The sequence below is a fragment of the Jaculus jaculus genome, chromosome 1 (genome assembly GCF_020740685.1).
Source record: "Jaculus jaculus isolate mJacJac1 chromosome 1, mJacJac1.mat.Y.cur, whole genome shotgun sequence".
In the NCBI taxonomy this organism is placed as follows: Eukaryota; Metazoa; Chordata; class Mammalia; order Rodentia; family Dipodidae; genus Jaculus; species Jaculus jaculus.
Window position 1 is genome coordinate 231,853,902 of NC_059102.1, and position 22,688 is coordinate 231,876,589.

The 22,688-nt window shown below is 45.1% G+C and overlaps 1 protein-coding gene across 3 annotated transcripts in view; it reads right to left on the reverse strand.

The window, feature by feature from the left end:
* The window catches only part of Abcc12 (ATP binding cassette subfamily C member 12), an 80,978-nt gene that overhangs the window by 26,106 nt on the left and 32,184 nt on the right, over positions 1-22,688 (reverse strand). The window contains exons 14-21 of one of the 3 annotated variants that reach the window (XM_012950214.2): positions 19,839-19,973; positions 19,654-19,729; positions 19,493-19,564; positions 16,108-16,197; positions 15,060-15,182; positions 12,699-12,877; positions 11,705-11,931; positions 9,112-9,249 (exon numbers count right to left, since the gene is read on the reverse strand). In XM_012950214.2, the coding sequence (XP_012805668.2) occupies positions 9,112-9,249; positions 11,705-11,931; positions 12,699-12,877; positions 15,060-15,182; positions 16,108-16,197; positions 19,493-19,564; positions 19,654-19,729; positions 19,839-19,973 (1,040 nt within the window). Of the gene's footprint in view, positions 1-9,111; positions 9,250-11,704; positions 11,932-12,698; positions 12,878-15,059; positions 15,183-16,107; positions 16,198-19,492; positions 19,570-19,649; positions 19,730-19,838; positions 19,974-22,688 lie in introns of those variants that run through there. The other 2 variants (XM_045136603.1, XM_045136609.1) reach the window with 2 other exon arrangements.

A 22,688-nucleotide genomic window follows, 5' to 3' on the forward strand; every position in this document is an offset into this window, starting at 1 on the left:
CCTGCTCCAGCTCAGGCTCCATTGGTCCATCTGCTCAACACACATGCACTGCCCATCTCTGCTTATGCAACTTAGCCTGTTCTGCCCATTTGCCCACTTACTGCTCCAGCCACTGCCCATCCATGCACAAGCTCAGGCCCATTCCACCTGCCCAGGCAAGTTCAGGCTCACTCTGCCTGGCTGCCTGAGCCAGCTCAGACACAATCCCCTGCCCGTCTGCCACGCTGGCCACCCACTGGTGTCCTGTTGCACTAAGACTGCTTCTGTGTCTCCGTGTCATGCCACGTGTAAGTTTAGGCTGCTTCTGTGCTTGGTGCACAGCATCCCGCAGAGCGTGAGCTCAGGCTGCTTCAGTGCATCACTATGTGAGAGCTGAGGCTACTTTGGCACCCCAGCCAGGAAGGAGCTCAGGCTGCTTTGGCATTCCACCAAGTGAAAGCTCAGTCTGCTTTGGCACCCGGCCTCAGGCTGCTTCAGCTTCCTGCTGTGCATGGGTTCAGGCTGATCCACCCACCCACATGTTAACTCAGGACCACTCTGCCCATCTGCTTGCCTGCCAGCTAGCTCAGGCCAGCTCCCACAAAAAGCACCACTTCCCCCACCCATTGAGACCACAGTCCTACTCTGTCTGCCCATACATTATGATGGGCAGACCACAGCACAAAAGTAATAACATGAAAAATGTAATGCAAGTCAATCCAGTAAGACCACCCAGTCCTACAGTGAACATCTCTAATCAAAACATAGAAGAGAGACATTAGAATCAGGACACCAAAATGAAGCTATGTGCAATGCAACCCTGACCAAGCTACTGGTAGAACTTGTAGAAAAGCAACAAAGGACCGATAATCTTGTGGATGCTGCCATCACCAGACTAGACCTAATAAATAAGAAAATGGAAGGAGATCAAAGAAAGTTAAGAGATATGAGGGAGAGTAAAAAAAAAAGAGAGAGAGAGAGAGAGAACCTCAAAAATCAGCTGGTGATGCTAAATGAAGACATAAAGAAATGCAAGGATGAATTCCAAGAAGCATCAAGAAAACCAGAAAATGATGTGAAAGGGGAGATTGACAGAGGGATGGAAACTATACATAGAAAAGTAGTAGAAAATGCAAACCTAATTGAACAAGTCCAAAACTCTCTAGAAGCTCTCAAGAATAGAGACAGTCATGTGTAGGATAGAAACTCCAATCTGGAAAACAAGACAGAAGAAACAGTTTGAGAGTTCAAAAATTTCAATAAGTTCAAAAACTTCTGTGAACAGAACATGAGGGAATTGTGAGATACCATTAAACGTCCTAATATCCAGATCATGGGAATACCAGAAGGTGAAGAAATTTAGACCAAAGGTATGGAGAATTTATTTAACAAAATAACTGAAGAAAACTTTCCCACTCTCTCAAAATCCATCAAGATACAAGAAGCTAACAGAACTCTAAACAGATTAGAGCAAAGGAGAAACTCTCCAAGACGTATCATCATTAAGACTCTAACCATTAACCCCAAAGAGAAAATCCTAAAAGCAGCTAGGGAAAACAGCACATTACTTTTAAAGGTAACCCCATCAGAATTACTTCAGACTTCTCAATGAAAACCCTAAAAGCCAGAAGGGCCTGGAATGAAACACTGCAAACTCTAAGAACCTATGGCTTCCAACACAAACTACTATATCCAGCAAAAGTATCCCTCATAATAGATGGTGAAAGAAAATCTTTCCATGACAAAACTCAGCTTTACAATTATATGAACACAAAACCAAACCTACAGAGAGTATTTCAGGAAATTCTCCACACAGAAGAATCAAATAATCAACTTCAAATGTCTACAAGAAGCAGATCACAATAAACCAAACTCAGAGAAGGCACAAAAACTTCAAAGTCCATGAAAATACCAAACCACATATATCAACACAATATGGCAGGGATCAAATCAAACCTCACAGTCATTACCCTAAATATTAATGGCCTTAATTCACCCATCAAGAGATACAAGCTAACAGGATGAATCAGAAAATTAGACCCCTCAATCTGTTGTCTTCAAGAAACCCATCTCACCACTAAAGATAGATACCTCCTCAAGGTGAAAGGGTGGAAGACAATATTCCAAGCAAACAGAAATAAGAAACAAGCAGGCATAGCTATATTAATATCAGATAAAATAGACTTCAAACCCAAAATAATCAAAAAAGACAAAGAAGGCTACTTCCTACTTACCAAGGGAACAATCCATCAAGAGGATATCACAATCATAAATCTGTATGTACCAAACACAGGGGCACCACAGTTCATAAAACAAAACCTACTTGACAATAAAACAGAAATAACCACCAACACCATTATAATTGGGGACTTCAATATACCATTATCAGTAATAGATAGATCATCCAAACATAAACTCAACAGGGGAGTAAGAGAGCTCAACAGAAACATAGATCACTTCGACCTAACAGATATCTACAGAGCATTCCATTCAAAATCCACAGACTACACATTCTTCTCAACAGCCCATGGAACATTCTCTAAAATAGATCATATACTGGGTCACAAAGCCTGTTTCCATATATTTAGGAAAATTGACATAATTCCCTGCATGATATCAGATCATAATGCTATACTGCTAGAAATTAATGACAGAAGACCCACCAAGAATCCCATTGGCACCTGGAAACTAAACAGCACACTTTTAAACAATAAATGGATAGTAGATGAAATAAAAAATGAAATTGTGAAATTTCTAGAAATGAATGACAATGAGAACACATTGTACCAAAACTTATGGGACACAGTGAAGGTGGTCCTCAGGGGAAAATTCATAACACTGAATGCCTTCATAACAAAGACAGAGAAATACCAAATCAATAACCTAACCATCCACCAAAAGGCACTAGAAAAGCAAGAAGAATCCAACCCAAAAAGCTCCAGAAGGAGAGAAATAATTAAGATCAAAGCATAAATTAATGAATTGGAAACTAAGAAAACAATTAAGAAAATTGACAAAACAAAGAGCTGGTTCTTTGAAAATATAAACAAGATTGACAAACCCCTGGCCAATTTGATAAAAGAGAAAGAGAGATGCTTCAAATTAACAAAATTTGAAATGAAAAAGGAGAGATCACGATGGACATAAGTGAAATTGGGAGAATCATCGGGACTTATTTCAAAAACTTCTACTCCACAAAACTGGGTAATATGGAAGAAATGGATGAATTCCTGGACACATACCATCTATCAAAGCTAAACTCAGAGCAGATTAATCTCCTAAACAAACCTATCACACTCAGTGAGATTGAAAAAGTAATAAAAAAAAAATCTCCCCAAAAAGAAGAGTCCAGGACCAGATGGCTTCTCAGCTGAATTCTATCAAACCTTCATGGAAAAACTAAAACCAATCTTTCTCAAACTGTGCCACAGAACTGGAGAACAGGGAAAGCTCCCCAACTCCTTCTATGAAGCTAGTATCACCCTAATTCCAAAACCAGGCAGAGATGCCACAAGAAAAGAAAACTACAGGCCTATTTCCCTGATGAACTTAGGTGCAAAGATCCTGAACAAAATCCTCACAGACCAAATCCAACAACACATCAAAAGCATTATCCACCTTGACCAAGTGGAATTCATCCCAGGAACACAGGGGTGGTTCAACATACAGAAATCTGTCAATGTAATAGACCACATAAACAAGGTTAAACACAAAAACCACATGATCATTTCTATAGATGCAGAAAAAGCCTTTGACAAAATACAACATCACTTCATGATCAAAACATTGGAGAAAATTGGCATGGTTGGTTCATATCTTAACATAATAAAGGCAATATACAAAGCTCCTAAGGCCCAAATAATACTTAATGGAGAGAGACTGGAGGAATTCCCATTGAGATCAGGAACAAGACAGGGTTGTCCTCTCTCACCTCTGCTCTTCAATATAGTACTGGAAGTCCTAGGTCAGTCAATAAGACAGGAGAAGGAAATAAAAGGGATACAATTTGGAAAGGAAGAAGTTAAGTTAGCTCTATTAGCTGATGACATAATTGTATATGTAAGAGACCCAAGAGATCCATCCCAAAACTGTTGAAGGTGATTAACTCCTATAGCAAAGTATCAGGATACAAAATCAATGTACAAAAATCAGTAGCCTTTCTATTTGCAAATGACAAAGATACAGAGAAAGAAATAAGGGACATGGTCCCATTTTCAATAGCAACCAAAAAAATAAAATACCTTGAAATAACATTAACCAAGGAAGTGAAAGATCTATACAATGAAAACATAAAAGCACTCAAAAAAGAAATTGAAGAGGACTTGAGAAAATGGAAAGATCTCCCATGCTCCTGGATAGGCAGAATTAACATTGTGAAGATGGCAATCCTACCAAAGGCAATATACAGATTTAACACAATTCTAATTAAAATCCCAACATTGTTCTTCACAGAGATAGAAAAAAAAATGATCTCAAAGTTCATATGGGAAGGCAGAAGGCCTCGGATATCCAAGCATATCCTCAGCAAAAGAAATACCTCTGGAGGCATCACCATACCTGATCTAAAGCTATATTACAAAGCCATAGTAATAAAAAGAGCATGGTACTGGCATAAAAGCAGGAGTATAGACCAATGGAATAGAATTGAGGACCTGGACTTTGGGTCAAGCAACTACAGCTACTTGATATTTGACAAAGGCCTTAACAATATAGGCTGGAAAAAAGACAGAATCTTCAAGAAATGGTGCTGGACAAATTGGATAACCATATTCAGGAAATTGAAATTTGATCCACACATCTTGCCATGTACTATACTCAAGTCCAAATGGATCAAAGACTTCAATATAAGACCAGAAACTTAGCTACAACTGGAAGAAAATACAGGAGGAACGTTCCATGATATAGGAATGGAAAAAGACTTCCTGAACCAAACCCCAGTCACACAGGATCTTAAACAACCACCTAACCAATGGGATCACATAAAGCTGAAGAGTTTCTTCACAGACAAGCATACAATAAGCAAAGCCAATAGATTACCCACAAAATGAGAGAAAATATTTGCTGAATATCCAACTGACAGAGGCCTAATCTCTAGAATCTACAAAGAACTCAAAAACCTAAACAATAAACAGTCAAATAACCCACTCACAAAATGGGGCAAAGAGCTCAACAGGCAGTTCACAGAGGAAGAAATACAAATGGGAAACACACACTTAAGAAAATGTTCATCATTCCTAATCATCAGGGAAATGCAAATTAAAACAACTATGAAATTCCACCTTATCCCAGTAGCAAATGTCAAAAAAATCAAATGAAAATAAATTCTGGAGAAGATGTGGAGAAATAGGAACCCTCATCCACTGTTGGTGGGAATGTAAGATGATATAACCACTTTGGAAAGCAATATGGAGACTCCTAAAAAAGCTGAGCATAGAGTTACCAATAGACCCATTTATTCCCTTCCTGGGCATGTACCCTTAAACCTTTAAACCTCAGTCCAGAGAGCTTTGCTTAACCATGTTTATAGTGGCTCAATTTGTAATACCTAAGAGCTGGAATCAACCCAGATGTCCATCACTAGAAGAATGGATAACTAAGATGTGGTATATTTACACAATGGAATTCTACACAGCAGTAAGAAAAAAATGACGCAATGAAATTTGAAGAAAAATGGTTGAACCTGCAACAGATCATTCTCAGTGAACTTACTCAATCACAGAAAGATAATCGCTGCATGGTCTCACTCATCTACAGCAACTAACCTGAATCTACCCAAGATGCTGACATACCCAACAAGCATCTCGAGGACTAGACAATAGGGTGGGTGGGGAGGGAGGGGAAAGAAAGGGAAGAGGTGGGGGATACAAATCTAGACCCAAACAGCAATGGTACCATAAAATTTTACATACTAAAAGGCAGACCAAATGGTTGAACCTTCACCAGGCCCTTAGAGGGAACACCTCAATCACAAGGCACTGGAAAGGGTATGATGAAGACTGACCTTAATCTTCTACAGCTTCCCTCCCTCCACCCCCCCTTCTCTTCTGTCTAACTCTTTTATATTAGTTATCTTTTTCTTCCTTCTCTTAGTGGACACTAACCTGGAACTCCCAGTACCAGCAGGTGGCTAACATCCACAATGAGCTTTTGATCAGAGAAACCTACAATGTTTCCTAAAAGAAAGACAGATTTCTGTCAGAGTACTTGATGACCCACCAAAGGTTACCAAAGGTTACTGCTGAAGACACCATATGTGGTTGACATGTAAAATGGAATGACATGGCTGGAAGCTGGAAGAGAGTCAGTCCCCAGACAGTCAGTATGTCTAGTGCCAGAAGGTGCTACATGGGTGACTGGGGGAAAATTACCAATATCTGTCCAAGCAACTCACGGTCTAATGTACTTAGCAGCAAATTACCTGTCATGATGCTCACACAAATGCACAGCCATGGTGGGAAACTAACTGCTCTTGATTTGGCTGATCCACTCAGTGGAACAGAACCCATAGCTGGATCTGGGAAACAAGTCAAAACCAGATCCAAACACAACCCCACTCTCCATTATCAAGCTACCACCAATCGTAGGCTACAAGAGGGCCTACACTTACTAAATGCTCTCTTTAAAAAAAAAAAATGGTTATCCCATTTATCTTGTGCTAATTTTACTCCCTGTTGGAGAATTTGCTTCTCTTTTTCAAATAGATGCAGATCCTAAGGAGAGAACCACCTCATCATACCTCAAAAGGGCCCCAGCTGAAACTAAGAATAATTGGTAAAACAAGCAAGGGTGCTGTTTTTGTGGTGAACCTGGTACCAGCACAAGAGTGAAGGAGATCGACACAGAGAACAATCAACTCCTACCAAATCAGATATGCAGAGACACAGAGGCTCCTAAGACTTCATCACTGAAGCAGACCCAAAATGTACCCAAGATGGCTCAGGGAAATTTTGTGGAAGAGGGGGTAGAAAGAATGTCAGAGCCACACTTTGGGTCATGATACTCAGATACATTTCTACCCATAACTGTGGGCTAATTCCACAATGCATGACCTATATACCTCAACAAGGAGGGGCCAAGGGGAGGGAGTAGGACCTTGAAAAGCCTAACAATGGTACCAACTTGACTGTATTCACTTGAGTACAAAACTAATTAATAAAAATAAATAAATTTTTTTTTTTTTTTTTTTGGTTTTTCGAGGTAGGGTCTCACTCTGGTCCAGGCTGACCTGGAATTAACTCTGTAGTCCCAGGGTGGCCTTGAACTCATGGCAATCCTCCTACCTCTGCCTCCCGAGTGCTGGGATTAAAGGCATGCGCCACCACGCCCGGCGATAAATAAATTTTTTAAATGGGCATGAAAATACAAACAGAATCAGGATTTGAGGCCCATGAGTTACTTTCTTCTTCATGCTTTTCCTTATTTTCTTGAACATGTTTTCAACATTTAAGAGTGACAAATAGAGCTGGAGGATTGCTTAGCAGTTAAGGCGCTTGCCTGAAAAGCCTGAGGACCCAGGATGGATTCTCTAGAACACATATAAAGCCAGATACGCATGGTGGCACATGCATCTGGAGTTCATTTACAGTGGCTATAGGACCTGGCATGCCCATTCTCTTCTCTCTGTCTCTCCCTCTGCCTGTGCCTCTCTCTGTGTGTTTCTCTCCCAAATAATTTTAAAAAAAAAAAAGTGAAAAATAGGGGATGGGGAGATGGTTTAGTGAATACAGCACTCAAGTTGGAGTAACAGAGTTCAAACTTTTGATCCCATGTAAAATATGGAAGCGAGTTTCTGGTATAGCTCATGGGAAATTCAGCAAAGAACAGCCAGAGAGAATCCAGACAGGGAAACTCTGCCTCCAATGAGTTAGAAAGGCAAAGGCTAACCCAAAAGTTGCCCTCTGACCTCCACACATACTGTGATATACACATGCCCCACACACCAACATGCATACACACACACAAATTTTAAAGGGGGGGGAGGACTGACGCTTAATGTTCATATGCATATACCAATGCTACCCTCATTTCTGATTAAAGAAGCATTTCTTTTCAGATGACAATGATCACTGGGATGACCCAAAAGGCAAGATGGTGCTAAGAAGAGGGGACAGAGGAGTTTCCAGCACTGCAACATCTCACATCTTCCAAGGCTCAGAGTTCATTGCGGAAGAGGTGGTGGAAAGAATGTAAGAGCAAAAGGAAGGGTACCACTCCTTACATGCAACTGTCTGGACAGAAATTGGCCTCGATATCCCTGGTATTGCAGTGCCTAGCAATACCTGCACAAGACCCTCATAATGGGAGAAAAAGATGATGTCATCAACAAGAGAGACTAATGGAGAGAGGGAGGGGATATGGTGGATATGATATATATGATGGATGTGATGGAGAGCAGAGTTATGAAGGGGAAAGTGGAGGAGGGGAGGAAAATATCCTGGTTTGTTGTCTGTAAGTACAGAAGTTGTGTGTGTATATATAAAAGGGGGCTGGAGAGATGGCTTAGCAGTTAAGGTGCTTGCCTGCAAAGTATGAGGACTCATGTTCAACTCTCTCCAGTCCCACATAAGCCAGATGCACAAGGTGACACAAGCACACAAGGTGGCACATGCACACAGAATGACACACACGTCTGGAGTTTGATCTCAGTGGCTGGAGGCCCCGGTGTGCCTCTCTCTTTCTCTCTCATATAAAATAATTTAAGAAAAAAGTTTAAAGATAAAGAAAACAAGAATTAAAAAAATAAAACATGTAACACCATGTCCTGGAGTGGTAGTACATGTTAGAGGTAAAGTGCTTACTGAGCATGCATAAGCTCTGCATTTATCCCCAGTACTGTGAACATGTATACATGCATGTGCACACACACACACACACACACACACACACACACACACACACACATGGAAACACACATTTATGGAGGTCATCATCGAGCAAGCACTCATAACTCACATCTTTTGGGACCCGGGATACTGAAAATACAGCTCTTACCTGCTCCTGCTGGCTCTTTACCCATGTTCTACACCACAGCAGTCTACATTTTCCCCTCTCAGAACCAAAGAACCTTGGTACCTCCTGTTTGGGGTGGGACAAGAGGCGGGGAGACTCTGGAGGCAGAGCCCAGTAACTCACTTTCTGATGCAAGCCTCCGTTTTGTTGTAAGCATGGATGACGCCCAGGCCCTGGATGGAGGTGGTGATGTGGGAGAACCAAGGTGACCGGCTAATGTTCTCCACCTGTTTGAGCTGCTGGACTCCCCGGTGAAAAATGCTGCAGGGAGAATGAGACAGGCCAAGAAAGCACAAAGTGAGATGTCTGGGAACACTCTGTCAGTACAGTGATCCTGAACATAGCTGCGTCAGATTTTGGTGCTATACGTGGGAAACAGAGGGACCTGCTATCCTCTCTAGTATGTCCTCCTCCCCAGTCGAATGAGAGATGGGCACCTGAAAAGTACGGAGTACACTATTCCTTTATTGGATCTCAGACCTGAGACCTGAGAGCATGCTGTGGCATAGGATGTGGCTCTAGTCTTTGAAGACCCCACATTTTTAAACAGTGCAGCCCCCAAATATGAGCCAACCTTTTTTTAATGCTCACTTGACCAGACAAAGAGTGATTCATTCTAGCTCAGAGGAAATTCTGCCTGTTGACTGTCAATGTGTGGCCTGCTAAAGGGCCTGCTAAAGGCATTTACATATGCAATTTTGAATGGGCATCATGACAGCTTCAGGAGCTGACTTTCAAACTGAAGCCTCACAGGATTCCTCCCCTGACATGGAAGTCCCAGAAGCCCTGCTGAGTGGGAGACTTGTTTGCTGGCTATCAATGAGAGAATCAAACCTGCGTATGGGCTTTCAGCTAAAACAAATCCATGGGCATAAGAGGGAGCCTCATTAGCCCAGAGCTTAAATGAGTTCACCGGAAATATTTGGATAATTCAGTCAAGGCAACCCCTGGTCTTTTCTGTCTTTATCGAAAATGTGGGGGTGCAGGGAAGAGACTTAGAAAGCTTCTACTAGGTCAATTAATAGCATAGATAGGAGAGTAGAGAGCAAGCCAACAGAGGGGTTACAGAAATGAATAGAGGCTCAGGGAATTCATATGAAGTATTAGTATCCATGACATGCTTTATCTTTGTAACAGCTTTCAGAAATTACTTTTATCTGATCATTACCATACATCCGTCAATTTGGAAACATGTCTTTTTACGGTGCCACCAAGGGTAATACAGTGAGACCCTGGTTCTGCCAACTCCCAGGGCAGTAGCACTAAGTCTCATGACCACACTTGGTCCCAAAGTCAAAGCCAGCTCTTCAGCCACTGTGCATCTTTCCCCCACCCACCATTATCATAGGTTCCTTGCTTGGACTTGATGAATGAGATTGGATCCAAAACCAAACAGCAGTTGTGATTGCCCAAACTGCTTCTCCCACACCACTCACATTGCTGAACATCAGTCCCCACACCTTGATCACCCCCATCTTCCTAACACCTAAAACTCTACCAGCTGTAAAACCTTGATGATTCTGCCTTGCAAGTGGCACTGAAATCTGTGTTTTCTGGGCCCTGTGGTAGCTACCCATGGCTGGTCCTTCATCAGCTCTTACTCTAACTCTGAATCTCTCAAGTTCACTTAACATTTTATACTATTTTTGATTGACAAGACATTCATCATCTAGTCTCCTGTGGTCCTCAATGCAGTCTTTCTGATGCAGGTGAGGAACACATTTCAATGACTAGGTTTTGGAGCTAAAGAAAAAGATGTGCGGCATCTCAAGGTTCTTCAACTAGTTTAGTGACAAAGCTGAGACTCTCTTACAAACTTTTCTGACTGGCAACGTCTGCCTTCACTCTATATTCCTACCTGCTGAGAACCTGTGCTTGCCCTCCACAGGAACAGAGGATAACTGTGCCCCCTGGAAGCTAGAATATTGCCACCTCCTGCTTCCCCCTAGTTGGCTGTACACAGCCTCATTGTCTACCACACCTTTCTCCAGCATCCCTCTAGGGTGAAGGCTATTTTTCAACATTCAGAGTAACTAAGGAAGTATCTCCTCTCTCCTTTTGGACAGCAGAAATGATGGAGCCCAGTGGGAAAGAATATGTCAGCAGGGGGTTAGGGAGATGGCTCAGCAGTTAGATACTTGCTTGCAAAGTCTGGAAGCCCTGGTTTGATGCCCCAGGTCTCACATAAAGCCAGATACACAGGGTGGCATATGTGTCTGGAGTTCTGCAGTAGCAGAAGGGCCTGGTGCACCCATACTCACTCTCTCTGTCTGATTTTTTTTATCTCTGTCTCTCTCAAATAAATAATATATATATATATATATATATATATATATATATGTGTGTGTGTGTGTGTGTGTGTGTGTGTGTGTGTGTGTGTGTGTATATACATATATATATACATATATACATACATACATACATACATACATACATACATACATACATAGCAACCATGGTTTCTAGATTCCTGGCTTGGGACTGGTGACTTCACCTCCCAATAATCTGCCTACCTCCTGTGATTGCTGAGGAGCTAAAAGCCACATGCAGGCAAAGGCCTTAGCATAGCACCCAGTATTTGGTGAGTGACAAATATCAGTGGTTCTACCATCAGAGAAGAAATCAGGCATTCAACATCACCTGACTACCACCCATCGTGCATATGCACTGTGAGTGTGGGTTTAGTTTTCCCTTTTTAAGTTCTGTAGTGTCCTACCGTAAAAGAACGATGAAGAGTATGGTAAGACCAGCCAGAACCAAAAGGACTGCAGGAAACACAGCAGCCAATATTAGCAGAATTACTATCACCATAAAAAACTGCTGTAAAAAGTTCTCAGCATGAAATGGCAGCCTCACATCCAGTTCATCCATATCTTTAGAAAAACGGTTCATTAGCCGGCCTGTGGGGGTTGTGTCAAAGAAGCTCATTGGACTCTTTATGACCTGTGGATAAAAGCAGAGAGTCAAACCAAGTCCGGGTGAGTGTTTAGTGAATCCCAGCCACTGTGTCAGGCTGGAATGGTAGATGCAGGACACCAGACCTTTTATTCCTCCAGAGCACAGCACAGCCCAATAGGCCAGGAGATCCTAGAAAAGTGGGATGGATCCTCTCCAGCCTTGTGGCATCACCAGTGAATGTGGGGGAAATTCCACCTCTCTGTGGGGCTCCTGTGGGTCAGGTTTCCTCTCCAAGTCTGAGGTGCAGACTGGAAGGAGGAGGCCAATGCTCTTGGAGGAGGGAAGGATTCTGAGCCCCAGGGCAATGAAAAGCCTCATTTCACTGTGTGTCTCTGCTCCAAGGTATGGAACACACCTGTGCACTCTGATTAGAGTCTCTGTAACCAATGGCTACTGCCCACTATAACAAAGGGATGAAGGGACCAAAGAACACATTCAGATTGTCCCTGTAGCTAAAGTCTTTATGGACAGAAAGTTCATCTCAGATCCACAGTGGCTTCCCTACAAAAGCCCCCGAAACAGCTTAAGGACTCACAATGTGCCCCCATAGCTCCCTGTAATTAGCCTTCACAGTTGGTAATTAGGTAGGAAAGATTTTGTGAACTAGATAGTAGGGCAGGAGTAGATCAGGACAGCTATCCTATCCCCAGAGCCCAGCACAGTATCTGGTACATTATAGGGCCCTTAAAAAAAAAAAAAAAAAACCTGTTGGCTGAGTGATAAGGTGGGCCCGTAGCCCCTGGCAGTGCTACCTTCTGAAACACTCTGTTGTGCAGTGAGGAGGAAGCCATCAGTGTAATGTTGGTGAAGGTGAAGCCTTTGATGATTCCGAACACCAGCACAGCCATCATGCTTGTCGCGTACACCCACCGGTATATGTGTTGTTTGGTGTCTACCAGCATCGTTCCATTATCAAACACAGTCTGATTGACTTTTTCATAGATGATCTTTGGAACAAAACAAGAGATGCAGCAAGAATTGGTCAACTGTCAGAAAAAGGGAATATTCCAGAGAATCTCTTGAGAGAAGAAACTACAAAGAGGCAAAGGATTGCTAAGAATGGGTCAGGTGAGTAAAATCAAGTGCACGCCCCCTGGGAGCCTCCGGAGCTTGGCCTGGACTCCTCCACCAGGGGCACTGTAGCTTCTTGCTGGGACAAAACACCTGAACAGAAGCTGCTGGTAGGAGGAAAGGATTTATTTCTGGCTTACAGTTTTAAGGGGAAATTTTGTCATGGTGGGGAAAGCATGGCAAGAGGATAGCTGAGCATCACATCTTAGCAGGGAGGAAGTAGAAAAAGCAAGATAATGAACACCCAATGGGGCAGGACTCATAAACCTCAAGGCCCACGCCCAGTGACACGCCTCCTCCAGCAAGGCCCCACTTTCCAAAGGCCCCACCCACTCAGGGATCAAGTTTGAGACTCAACCACAAACATGTGAGGCTGAGGGGGAACATTTTGCACTTAAACCACCACAGGCACCTTGTGGTGTGGAAAACAAAGCAAATGAACAGATGCAGAACAGCTATCCCAGATGTAACCAGTGGCTCGGGAGACTACAGAAGTGATGCCCAACCAGGAACGTCCTAACCCTAACAGGGCCTGTGGATTCCAAGAGGCAGCCCAGAAAGGGCAGGGGATGAGGGATCAGCCACCAACATGCTCAGCTGGCCAACAGCAGCCACCCTTCTGTGAGACTCAAGACACACAGGAGGGGTTGGCAAGCTCTAAGCCCTATCTCTGGCCTTTCTCCTAGGACTAACTGTGAGGATGCTTCCACAGTGCTCCACAGTCCCTGGTGATAACAGAGAGCCTAGTGGACACAGCAGGCTCTCAGAAGATTCCGAGAAACCACGACTCAGTCCTGCCCCACAAGCGGGGGTGAGGGCGGGGAATGCAGCCTGACCATCATTTCTTGGGAGGGACCAGCTCTTCCTCCTTCCCAGACGCTGACAGCTTCATTCTACTCTGGGCTATATGCTAAAAGTCAACAATGCCTTTGGGGAGCAAACAAGCATGTTTCTTCTAAATGCCATTCTGCTGATTACAGTAATGCAGGAAGTACGCGCCAGAGTTAGCTGATGGATGAGCCTCTACCAAGGCGAAAGCATCCCTGGGGAGTTTACTGATGAAAGGCTCAGCTTGCTGAGGACACTTCGCTGTGTTGCAGGTTGTGCCTGGGAGCCAGGGATAAGCACGGGGGATCTGACACCATTGCAGCGTGTTCAGTGGTCTACTGAGAGAGCAGGCTAGGAGGAGACTTCTCTAGACCCTGCACCCCGAGGTTCTCCAGGAAAGGGCTCTTCAAGGAGTGAGGACCTGGAAGGACGTACACATTCCAGAGGTAGCGCTCCACCTCTGCTCACTTCTTCCTGTGGGAATGGACTCGGGCAGCTACGTCCCACGGCCTCCTTCCCTCCTCTCCCTGCATTCCCGCTTTGTCATAGCAAAAAGATGGTGCCAAAATGTCTTCCTGGAAGATAAGCATTCCCTGAAGTTTCAGAAAAACCACTGGGCAACAGCAAGGAGAGATTCCAGCAGGCTTGAGGGAGAGCAAAATGAACCAGTAGGGTCAAGGAAGGACCCATCCAAAATGGGAGGCAGGAAAGGCTCCTGAGTGTCCTGTAGCATTTCCAGGGACTTGGGTCCATTTCATTTTCCCTCCCTATGGGAGCAACTTGGGAGAGTACTCATATAGAATCTTCTGGCCCCCAGCAGTGTACATGCTAGGCTGCCACTTTGTCTTCAGAGGCAGAAATACAGCAATCAGCGTTCAGTTTTCCTTGTCCCTCCTCAGAGGATGCTTAGGGCCAAGGCTGCAGAACTGTCCTACCCTGCACATAACTTGTCGCCCACATCCTGGCCTGGACTGGCACTGTCTTTTCCAGCCAACCCTTCAAAACTGAATTTGGCACATAAACTTGCAGACACTCTACTTGTCTTGAAAAATAGAAAGAGACCTCAGAAGTTTAAACTGTGTCACATTAGCCACTGACCTGAACTTCACAACAAGAGTCCAGGGGACAATGGTGAGCTTGTTGTGCATTAGTGGGTGCACACAGCCTCTCTTCACTTAGTAATCTTTTAGCTCCAAGATACAGGCATACTCAACACTGCTGATGGAAACTCACCGGGGGGGCCGTGTCTAGCCAGAGACCCAGCCACCAGGTGCTGAAGGCAGAGCTGCCCATCATCATGAAGAACAAAGACATCACCAGGAGAGAGGAGAGGTACCCTGCCAGAGGAATAGAGGGCCCAAAGGGTTATGGATGTGAGGGGTAGCACCCTTCCCAGAGCCCAGACCATGGCATTTGGGAAATTCAAAGACTGAAGGAAAAAAAAAAAAAAAACTCCTCCCATCTTAAGAATCTACCCTTTAGGCTTATTCGGGATGTCTGAACATTGCCCCCTGAAGCCCCAGTGAAGATATCTGTTCCATGTGGTTGGAAAATCAGACCAAACTGTTAATATGCTAGAAAACCCTCCAATATGCAGTTTGTTTCCTTATTTGTAATATGGGCTTGTTATACAGTGCAGGATAGCCTCAAACTATATAACTAAAGCCAGCCTCAAAGTGGTGATCCTCCTGCCTCAACCTCCCCAGGGCTAGCATTACAGACATGTTTAATCATGTCCATTCAGTGTCCCGTTTAACAGAAGCGTCTCAGTATGCCTTCAAAGCAAATCAATAGTCCAAGTCTGTAATCCCAGCCCCAAGGACGCTGAATCGGGTGGATTATGAGTGTGAGGTTGGTCAGCCTGGGGTGCACATGAGATCCTAAATAAATACCTAACTCTCTAGGCGCACTGGGAAGAGACCTGCATATGCAGAAGCTCTTGTGTGATGAGCCAACTGCGCCTGCACTCAGCAATCAGAGTGCACGTTTGTGGAAGAGCCATTGCTCGCTTCTAACTGCTGCCCACTCAGCTCCAATAAAACGGAGCCTGGCAGCTTTAATGGAGATAAAAAATGATTCCATTTAAAAGGCTGTATTATCAGACTTTAGGTTTTGGTAGGGGGGGAATGAAAGCACTGATAAGCAGTCCCAAGCATAAAAAGAGTAATTGGTAAAGGAATCATAAAATGTGAACCCAACAGTTTAAGAACAGATTTTTTTAAATGCAAATTAAATCAAGAAACTCGTTGTTTTATACCAGACCTCCAGAAGCCTTAATGTACGTGTGATATGTTTTCCAGGTCACGACTCCTTCCTGGGGGGATTCGCTCTGGACAAGCTGGTGCATTGGAACTATGGAGACAAACACAAAGCCGCCAGCTGGGGTGGGTGGGCAGTGAGGCCGGCCCGCCCCTTCTGCACACTCCACTCTACTGCTAAGCGACCCTGTGACCCACCCTTCCCTTTTCCCCCTGCTTTCAGACCCCTAACGCTTTGTTCTGATTTTATTTTATTTGATCTTCATTATGGCCCTGTGAGAACTCAAGTGTTTACTGTGGACTCAGTCCTGGAAATCCTGAGCAGGCCTGTTCCCTCTCTTCCAGAAGTAGACCCCAATCAGATGAAATGGCAGGCTCTCTCTGCACCCACAAGCTACCTGTCTGGGGAGTCAGGCAATCTGGCCGTGAAAAGAAAGATCTGGGGTAAAAGAAGCAGCTGACTTTTTTCTTATACTATCCCCTAATTAATATAATAATTATTTATATAGCAGTAATATTGCATGTGGTGTTTTATTAAACATAAAATGTACATTATCTGCATAACTGAAATCAAAGTGATATCAAATGTAGGGGGATGTACATGGATTTCGTGCACATGTTGGGCCATTTCATGTAAGGGTCTTGAGCACCTTGGTATCCATGGAGGTCCTGGAACCAATCCCTGGAGATATGGAGGGTATGACTGAAGCTCATTTGGGAGCTAATGGTTGTCAGGATGGGAGGACAAGGTGAAAGTCAGATGGCCAAGCCAGGGACCACTGTGGGCACCTTAACCTCCACATAGAGAGACAGAGAGATGGAACCAAGTCATATAGAGACATCTACCTTGGAGCCTTTTCATGTGCTGAGAGAGATTAGGGTGTCCCTGTACCAACTCTTCTTGCCCACTTGGGGGAAGGGCTACTCCATAGTGGTATTAATTTCCTAACCAGAGAAAGCCTGGCTTTTACAGTCAGTGGGTGCAGCCTTGGCATGCGGAAGTTGTTGACTTGGTCATGTGGTGACATGGACACTCACACTTACTTTTACCCTGCTCATCCTCTCAATGCTCACAACAAACAGAAGGAATCCCAGGGCATTTTCCTACCCAGCTGCTGTGTGGACTCCTGGATCCCTCCATATGGTTGGCCCAGGCTGCCCTACTCCCCAAAGGGAAGGCAAAGTCCTCATGGAAATAAAGTTGCCCAAGAGCATAGGAGAAAAGTCTGGGCACTTCCTTTCAGCCCGGGGAAGACTTAGAAGCTGTAAAAATAAGTTGTATTTCCAAGTGCGCATGCATATGCCACAGCAGCCTCAACAGTGCCAGGTTCCATGGATCCAAAGACTTTCCCCCTTCATATTTCAATGCACTAAATTCAAGCTGGGTATGCCGTCCCTTTGATAAGCAGTATAATTTCATTGGAAGAGAGGTCTTTTCATTTCTAACAAATACATAAGACGATGGTGGGCTTGAAAAAAACAACTGCCATTTTAAATTTAATGACATGGATTGATTGATTTTGTTTGTTTGGGAGCCAGGGTTTGTTAAGCAGCCCAGGTGAACCCTGAATTCATGATCCTTCTGCCTCAGCCTCCCTGGTACTGGATTACAGGTGCATGCCACTACACCTGACCAAAAGGTACCCTTTTATCCCCCCAGCTACACATTGGTGAGTAACAGAGCTCTTAACAGAAAGACAACCCACTGTGTGCACTTTGAAGACACAGGGCGGGGCAGGGAGCGGGTGCTCGGGAAACGAGCAAAGGATGGGTAGCACAGTGTAAGGAGGAGAGATGGCCTCTCTCTCTTCCTCTTATGGAAGCCCCTTAAGATCCCATCCACAAGCCCTCTACACTCTCTCCCGCCTTCTCTCTGCACAGTCCCTACGAAATTCCTATCCATCCCTAAAAGACCAGGGCAAAGGAAGTCTGCCTCCTCCTTGAAGCCCTCCCCGGCTTGTTATACCCACGCCAGTGCCTCATTACTCTTGTCCCAGTTTCTCGCACCTCCCTACTTGACTGGGACTCCACCAGACCATAAGACCTTGTGAACAAAGACATCTCTCCTAGTGTAACTTAGGACCTGGCACTCGTGATCACGTTCAGAATTATTTGTCAGAAGAATGAAGAATGTGATCCACCCTTGATCCCTGCCTTGCTTCTCAATCCTTTCTCAGTGTTTCCCATGGCGAGAGGGGGCAGCTCTGGGCTAGCTTCACTTCTGGTCCATTTCTAGACATTGCTTTGCCCTTTCCAGCAGACGACAATCCAAAGTACTAAAGGTGGCTGTGTGCGGTGTTCTGAACATGGAATGTCCCCTATGGCCTCATGTACTTTTGGTGCCTGGTCCTCAGCTGGTGGCAATTTGGGAGAGTGATGGAGCCTTTGGGAGGTGGAGCTGTGCTGGAGGGGTCGTGTCATTGAGAGAAGACCTTGCCTGCCACGATGAAACTTCCCTTCAAACCCATAAGCTAGAATAAACCCTTTCCTCTCATCAGCTGCTTTTCATGGGATGTTTTGTCCCAGAGACACAAAGGTAACTGCTACACTATGTTTCAGGCACTGTGCTAAGCCCTTTGTGTACAGTTCATTATTTAACCCTTGTAAGAATTCATAAGGTCAGCACTATTATTTCCCCACTTTATGAATCAGAAAACTTGGGTTCAGAGTAGTCAAGTATCTTACCCAATCTCAGAACTACTCAAGGGACAAACCAGAATTTGGACTCTTGCTCCATGTATGATTTTTCATCCTTGTGACCAAAGAGCTCAGAGATGATATTTAAAAGGAGAAGGGGGAACCGGGCGTTGTGGCACAGGCCTTTAATCCCAGCACTTGGGAGGCAGAGGTAGGAAGTTCGCCGTGAGTTTGGCCTGGGCTAGAGTGAGATCCTACATTGAAAGAGAGAGAGAGAGAGAGAGAGAGAGAGAGAAGGGGTTTATTCTGGCTCATGGTTTCAGGGGTTTCGGTCCCTCATAGTGGAAAGGGCATGGTGGAGTAGAGCAGTTCACCTCAGGATGGCCAGAAAGCAGAGAGACAGAGAATGCCTACACTGTTGGGGGCTTTCTCTTTTCTTCCCTTTTATTCCACCTGCGCCCTCAGCCTATGGGACGGTGCTGCTCTCCTTTAGGGTGGATATTCTCCCGTAGGCAATTTTCTCTTGAAAAGCTATCAGACACAACTCAGAAGTAGACTTTCCTGATCTCCCAGCTGTTTCTCAACCCAGCAAAACTGACAATAAAGATGAGCTTTGTCAGGCTCATACAATATGCCATTCAAGTCAACCTGCCTCAAACAACATCGATGATACCTATACCTTTCGGTCCCCAACAGTAGATACCCATCATGCACTTCTAGGTAACACAGCCAAGGGAACAGATGGCAAATACCTTTTATGTCTACAAATTCTGAATCTGTTTCAGGCTCTTTTCCTTCATCTTTCTCATCTCCTGAAGACAAGACTAAAGTGAGAAATTAAAAAGAAAACGTCTGTCTCCATTCAAAAGTCAGGGGCATTACAGGAGGGAAGAGTCTCTAAGTCTGATCATACCAGTTTCTTCATGTTTCCAAACAGGGCTCTCCTTCAGAGTTTCTACCATGGCTTCATCGTAAATGTGCTCTGGATCCTGGAGAGAAAAGGAAATTCCTTCTGAAAGCTTAAATGACAGAGCTCTCCCAGGTAGGAAGTCATGAAGGCAGGCTCTCAATCTCCCCCAGCCAGGCTCACAGAGTTACCTTAAATTGCAACCCTCGGAGATTGTGAATCAGCTTTGCATAGCGCCCTCTCTCTTCCATTAACTTCTTGTGGGTTCCCTTTTCACAAATCACCCCATCCTCTAGTAAAATGACTTCATCACAAGACTCTAGGAACTGCAGAGACAGTACAGTGCCACTGTGAACTTCTGCCTTGGTACGAGCGAGAAGATGCCACACCAAGTTCTCATTCAGCTATGGCCCAGGCCCACCTAGTTCCATGGCTTCTCCCCCTTGCCACTATTGACATGACAAGTCAAATCACTCCTTGTCTTGGGGCACTGTCCTGTGAATTGTAGGCTATTTGGTAATCTCTCTGGTCTCTGGAGGCTAGTAACACTCCTTTCCCCAGTAGTGACAAACAAAAATGTCTACAAACATTGACAACCACCCCCTGGAGGCCCCAGCTGAGAACCACTGATCTAGTTCCCAAAGTCCTCAGAGTGCCAAAGCTGAACTCTGGCTGCCACCGTGAAGCAACTGAACCCTCCTTGACTTCTTCTCCTCACATGAACTGCCCTGCTAAGAAGTCAGACAGTTTGGTAGAGAGGAACACGATCTCACCCTGACCCCCACTTATAACACCTCAGTCCCCAGCCTTTCTGAGCCTAAGGGATACAGACCAAGTCACAGGCCACACTCCAAAGTCCAAGTTCACACCAGCTTTCAGAGTACAATAAATGTACGGCTACATCAATATGGGAATTTCCCATTTTACCCAAAAAGCTTCTGCTGTTTTATTTTTTCTGATTCAAGTTTCCTTTACCTCCACAGCAGTCCTGTGATCAAAGAGTCCAGATTCCCTTCCATTTTGGGATCAGGCAGAGCTCTCCCCATGGGACCAAGCCATCAAAGAGCAGGAAGCCCCCTCCTAGAGGCAGGCAAGATGCTGTGAGACTCAACACGGTGCCACCTAAGGAACGCCTTTGCATGAGGACCAGAGATCTCCCCTTGCACTGCTGGCTCCAGCCAAGGCCAAATTACACTTGTGTGCTCTCAACTAGAATCCTATCAGGACTGGTCATTGTACACTGACACGGTGGACGGATAGTGTCCAAGTATTGCAACACAAGCAATTCTGACAGCTTGCCCGGCCTCTGTGTTTTCTCCAGATGGACAGTCCCAGCGCCTATCCTCTTCCCCAGGCAGCCCAAGCCTGAGTGTTCGTGTCCAGTGGAGACACTTTCTGACCGAGTCGTTCCTATAACCTCGTAGCCTTTGTCAGCATACCCTAATGGTTCACGGCCTGATCTGCTGTCTTACCGTTAAACCTCCTGCAACTCTTACTGCAAGGAAGCAAACAATTTTGTTACCAGCTGATATTTTAGGTAGGAGAAGGAAGCATGTAGGGCCTCTTGCAGCCCATGGCCTTGTCAGCCTCTGTTAGGGTCGCAGCCCAGCCCAGGAAAGGCACAGCCAAGGCGCCTCTGGCCACCAGGCCCTCGGTTTACTACAGCTTTGCCCTGCAAATGCTCATGGATCTCACCCCCAGGTAGGTATCAGCAGCAGGCCACTGGCCTTCACTTCATTTGCTTCTCCAAGTAAGTAGAAGAGCGATCATCCTGTCTAGCTGCTCCAGAGCACTGGGAGTTAAAAAGCAGCAGAGAAATGTTATGAAAAAGCCCCAGGGCTCCAGTTCTGAGTCCTCTCCTTTCCTCCCCCACAGAGGATGGGATGACTGGATCAGGATTCTGGCGCCACCTGCTGGCTGCCTGCACTTTCCAACATGCAAAAAGTGAGCTGAAATGACCTTGGGGAAAGGTCTAATGAGAAGACTGCGCCTAAGCAAGAAATAGCTTGCTTAGCTAAGATCAGGCTTCTACTTCATAGGGTTCAAAGATGGACCGCAACTCGAGCTGCGATTTCCCCTCTAGAACGACTCCTGGAGGGACAACTCTGACCCACACCTGTCAGGAGCAAGGCATTATCCTCTGGGTTCCTAGAGCCCTCCAGGAGGACAGCTGCCCCAGGGTGAAAACTGAATATTCATAGACTAGAGCTGTGGTTACCGCGTTTACACCCTGGCTGGACCAGAGTTCATATCCGGTCACCACATGGAAATCCAGATGGGACCCAACCTTCTCCACCCTGACCCTTGACCAGCAGAGGACCTAGGAGCTCCTGATCAACCAGTCTAACTCATTGCTTCCTGGATGTAGTGGATAACCAGCCAAAGAAACAAGACAACTTTCAAGGGCAAAATTTAAATGCTTCGAGCTCATTCTGTGGTGCTCAGGTAAAGCCAAGTTTTCTGGGTCTTCGAAACACTCCTCCCTTTTCATGATGGTCCGCTTGGCCTCGGCTACTGTCCTAACATACTGGCTGCAGTGTCCTACAGCCATGGCAACTTCATTTTCTGCCTCACCCCCACCCTACCAGCTGGACTCACCCTTGGATGGCAATGAGAATTGCCCCCTGCCCTCAGACCAAGTCTGCTGGACAAGGAGGCAGGCCTTCTGTACCCTTGTCCCAGTGGGCCACCTCTTCATGTCCATGGGATGTCCTCTCCAGCAGGGCAGATCAGAGAGAGGGAGGGAGGGAGGGGGTTGGAAGGAAGAGAAGGAAGAAGAGAAAAAACCTATCTAGAGACTTGGGGATTTTCCATGGCTAAAAGTAGAGGGAGACAGCAAGAGAGGGTAATCCTGGCTTGCATGAGATGGAGATGGAGACAGGTCCTAGATTGCCACTAGATATTCAGGACTTGTGTGGGGGACAGATGGAACAAAGACAGTACCCATCCTGCCAAATTCTCCAGCTCACTCAGCACAAACCCAGTTGCTTTCTTCAGCAAGGTCCACACTTCTTAAGTCTGAAGGTGACACTTCCTCAACT